This window comes from Centruroides sculpturatus, unplaced genomic scaffold (assembly GCF_000671375.1).
Source record: "Centruroides sculpturatus isolate CEXI.00-Female unplaced genomic scaffold, Cexi_2.0 scaffold17, whole genome shotgun sequence".
NCBI classification, from domain to species: domain Eukaryota; kingdom Metazoa; phylum Arthropoda; class Arachnida; order Scorpiones; family Buthidae; genus Centruroides; species Centruroides sculpturatus.
In genome coordinates, this window is record NW_019384462.1 from 1,342,710 (window position 1) to 1,345,933 (window position 3,224).

The window sequence follows — 3,224 nt, forward strand, 5'->3', positions numbered from 1 at the left end:
TTTGAAAAATATATATATATATATTTTTCAAACTTCAAATCCTTCAGTATTTGTTAAATGATTTTTATTTAAATCATATTTTGTTATTTCCTTTTTTCACTTTAATAGATTTTAAGACATTTAATGCTATTATTTTAAAATAGAATTTTTACATACTATTTTTTTCAAATAAATTGACATCTAGATCTTGAAATGTTCTTTTTAAATTGCCACGTAGACCTTTGGGAGGTTCACTAATAACTTTTATGCTGTTTTGTAAAACTGTAACGGGAAATGATTTTGATGGCATTGAACTGAGAAACAGACGGAAATTTTCATGTATTTCCTTTGGACGTTCATAAATTTTCTGAACTATCATCTCCAAAGTTAGCATCCATGACTGAGCCAAATGACAATTCTGAAAAATTTATAATTATATAATATTGATTGTATTATATTAATATTAAAATGATCTTTGAATTTTTATTTTATCCATTCTTACAAATATATTTTAATTTAGAACCTATATATTACTAAAAAGTAATCAATTGTAATTCTTAAAAAATTAAAAAACAATACAGGGATCTATAATAGATATATTAACAATATTTTCATCATTTGAAAAAAAATGCTACTTGTATTATAAAGTTATAAAATAGTACTTAACACAGAGAACTGACAACTGTTTTTCAAAGTCTATCATTTAACACCAAACTTAATAAATACCAATAAAATTTAACTAATTTCCTGACCAACATTTGGCCAACATGGTGTCCTTTTGGACACCATGTTGGCCAAAAGGAAATCATTGCAAGTGAACTTGCTAAATGCAATATTCCGATTGCAGCTCTATCAGAACTAAGACTTACTGGATCTGGAACAATGACCATACAGCCACCGAATAGCGATAAGATAATGACGCTTTACTATTCTGGAGGTGACAGTCGGGAGGCAGGCGTTGGGTTCATGGTGGATGGGCGGGCTGGGCGCAGTGTTATCGCCTTCCAGCCAATATCGGACCGTTTAGCAGTTCTTACGGTACACGGTACTATCAAGGCCCACATTGTGAGCGCCTATGCACCAACTGAAACTAGTCATGACACAGCCAAGGATGATTTCTACAACCAACTGCAGTATACGGTGGACATGATCCCACAGACTGAGCTGATTATCCTGACCGGCGACTTCAATGCCCATACTGGTATGGATAGAAGCGGATGGGAGACAACAGTGGGCAAATTCGGATATGGTGAAATCAATGATAATGGACAGCGTCTCTTATCCTTTGCCGCCTCCAACAGTTTGATCATTGGGAACACCTGGTTTCAACATCCACTAAAACACCAGCTCACATGGAGAAATCCATCCGGTGAGGATTCTGCTGTACTGGATTATTTCCTAATCAACCTCCGATTCCGCTCAACGCTGAAGGACGTTCGATCCATGAGAGGACCTGATTGTGGCTCAGACCACTACCTGGTTCGTGCCAAAATCCAGCTTAAATTACAACGTGCTAAGCGGACCTCGCCACCACTACCTCAGCCAGACTGGAAACAACTTATGGTCGCAACATGCAGACAAGAATTTCAGATCGCCTTGTCAAATCGCTTCTCCATACTGGACACATCTGATGACATAAATGAGGAGGAGAGACGGATTTCAGAGGTGATACTGGATTGTGCCAAGCCCCTGTGCCCACCAGTCCGCCGGAGAACACAGCCTTGGATATCTGACGACTGCCTAGACTTGGTGACCAAACGAAAACAAGCGAAGTTGACCAACTATGGACAATATCGCCAGCTTAATCATGAAGTTCGACGGAAAATGAAGATCGATCGAGAGCAGTACTGGAACAAAGTGGCCGCTGACCTGGAAGCAGCAGCGTCCAAACATGAGTACCGTACCCTCTACAGCACTCTCAGAAAGCTGAGCGGAAAGTCCAAAGTAACAAATGATACCATAAAGAAAGCAGATGGAACATTCATAAAATCGTCGACAGAACGACTGCAGCGTTGGAAGGAGTTTTTTAATAATCTGTACAATCATGACGCTCCTCAGGGAGTGTTAGCAGACCCACCGCCGATTGACCAGCCCACAACACCTATGTCAGATGCAGAGCCTACAATTGCAGAAGTGAAGGCAGCCATTGGATCGCTGAAGATTGGCAAAGCTGCTGGACTAGATCTGATCACTACAGAAGCGATCAAGGCTGGTGGTGACATCCTGCACCATCGTCTTTATCTACTCATTAAAACAATATGGCACACAGAACAAATACCAGCCATATGGAAGAAAGCTATCATCGTGCCAATCCACAAGAAAGGCGATAGCCGGGATTGCAGTAATTATCGCGGTATCAGTCTCGTTTCCATCGTTGGCAAAGTATTTATGAAGATAATCCAATCAAGGTTACAAAAACACCGTGAAGAAACCAGCCGAGAAGAACAGGCAGGGTTTCGTCCTGGTCGTGGTTGCTGTGATCAAATCTTTGCCCTGCGTCAGCTTATTGAGGAAAGGACCAGATGCGGCAAACGGACCATTGTCCTGTTCATCGATTTCAAATCTGCATTCGACTGTGTGCACAGGCCTGCGCTATGGAGAGCACTTGAGAATGAGCATGTCCCACAAAAAGTTATCACACTACTCAAGGAAGCCTACAAAGATTCCACCAGTCAACTGCGAATCCGGGGGGAACTATCTGAGGAGTTTACCATCCAGACAGGAGTTCGCCAGGGAGACGTGGTCTCTCCACTATTGTTTAATATTGTGGTGGATTCAATTATGAGGAAGACATTTGATGGGAAATGTGGTGTCCAGTTTGGGGATGGCCACTTTCTAACTGATCTAATGTTTGCCGACGACAGTGCCGTCTTCGCTGACAACGATGTAGTGGCCACAGATACGCTTTATGATATAGCCACTATCGCTCAGTCATATGGTCTTAAAATAAATGTGGACAAAACCAAAGTGCTTACAACGGATGGATCGCGGGCAACTGTTTACCTTAATGGAGTCCAAATTGAGCAGGTACAAGAGTTTAAATACCTTGGGTCACTGATCCAGGAGAAGAAAGTGGCATCGTCAAAAGAAACTCATGCCCGTATTGGACAGGCAGCCCATGCATTTGCCTCACTCAAATGGTGTGTATGGAGAAAGAAGAACATTTCTTTGATGACCAAGATCCGCCTGTTCCGTACACTAGTCATACCAATCCTTCTCTATGGGTCAGAAACTTGGACCTTGCT

The 3,224-nt window shown here is 41.4% G+C and overlaps 1 protein-coding gene across 1 annotated transcript in view; it reads right to left on the reverse strand.

Annotated features, from left to right (window-relative positions):
* LOC111620924 (dynein heavy chain 6, axonemal-like) overlaps window positions 1–3,224 on the reverse strand; it is an 81,590-nt gene that overhangs the window by 52,258 nt on the left and 26,108 nt on the right. Inside the window, exon 8 of the mRNA XM_023362952.1 lies at window positions 157–397. Within this exon, the coding sequence (XP_023218720.1) occupies window positions 157–397 (241 nt within the window). The remainder of the gene's footprint in view (window positions 1–156; window positions 398–3,224) is intronic.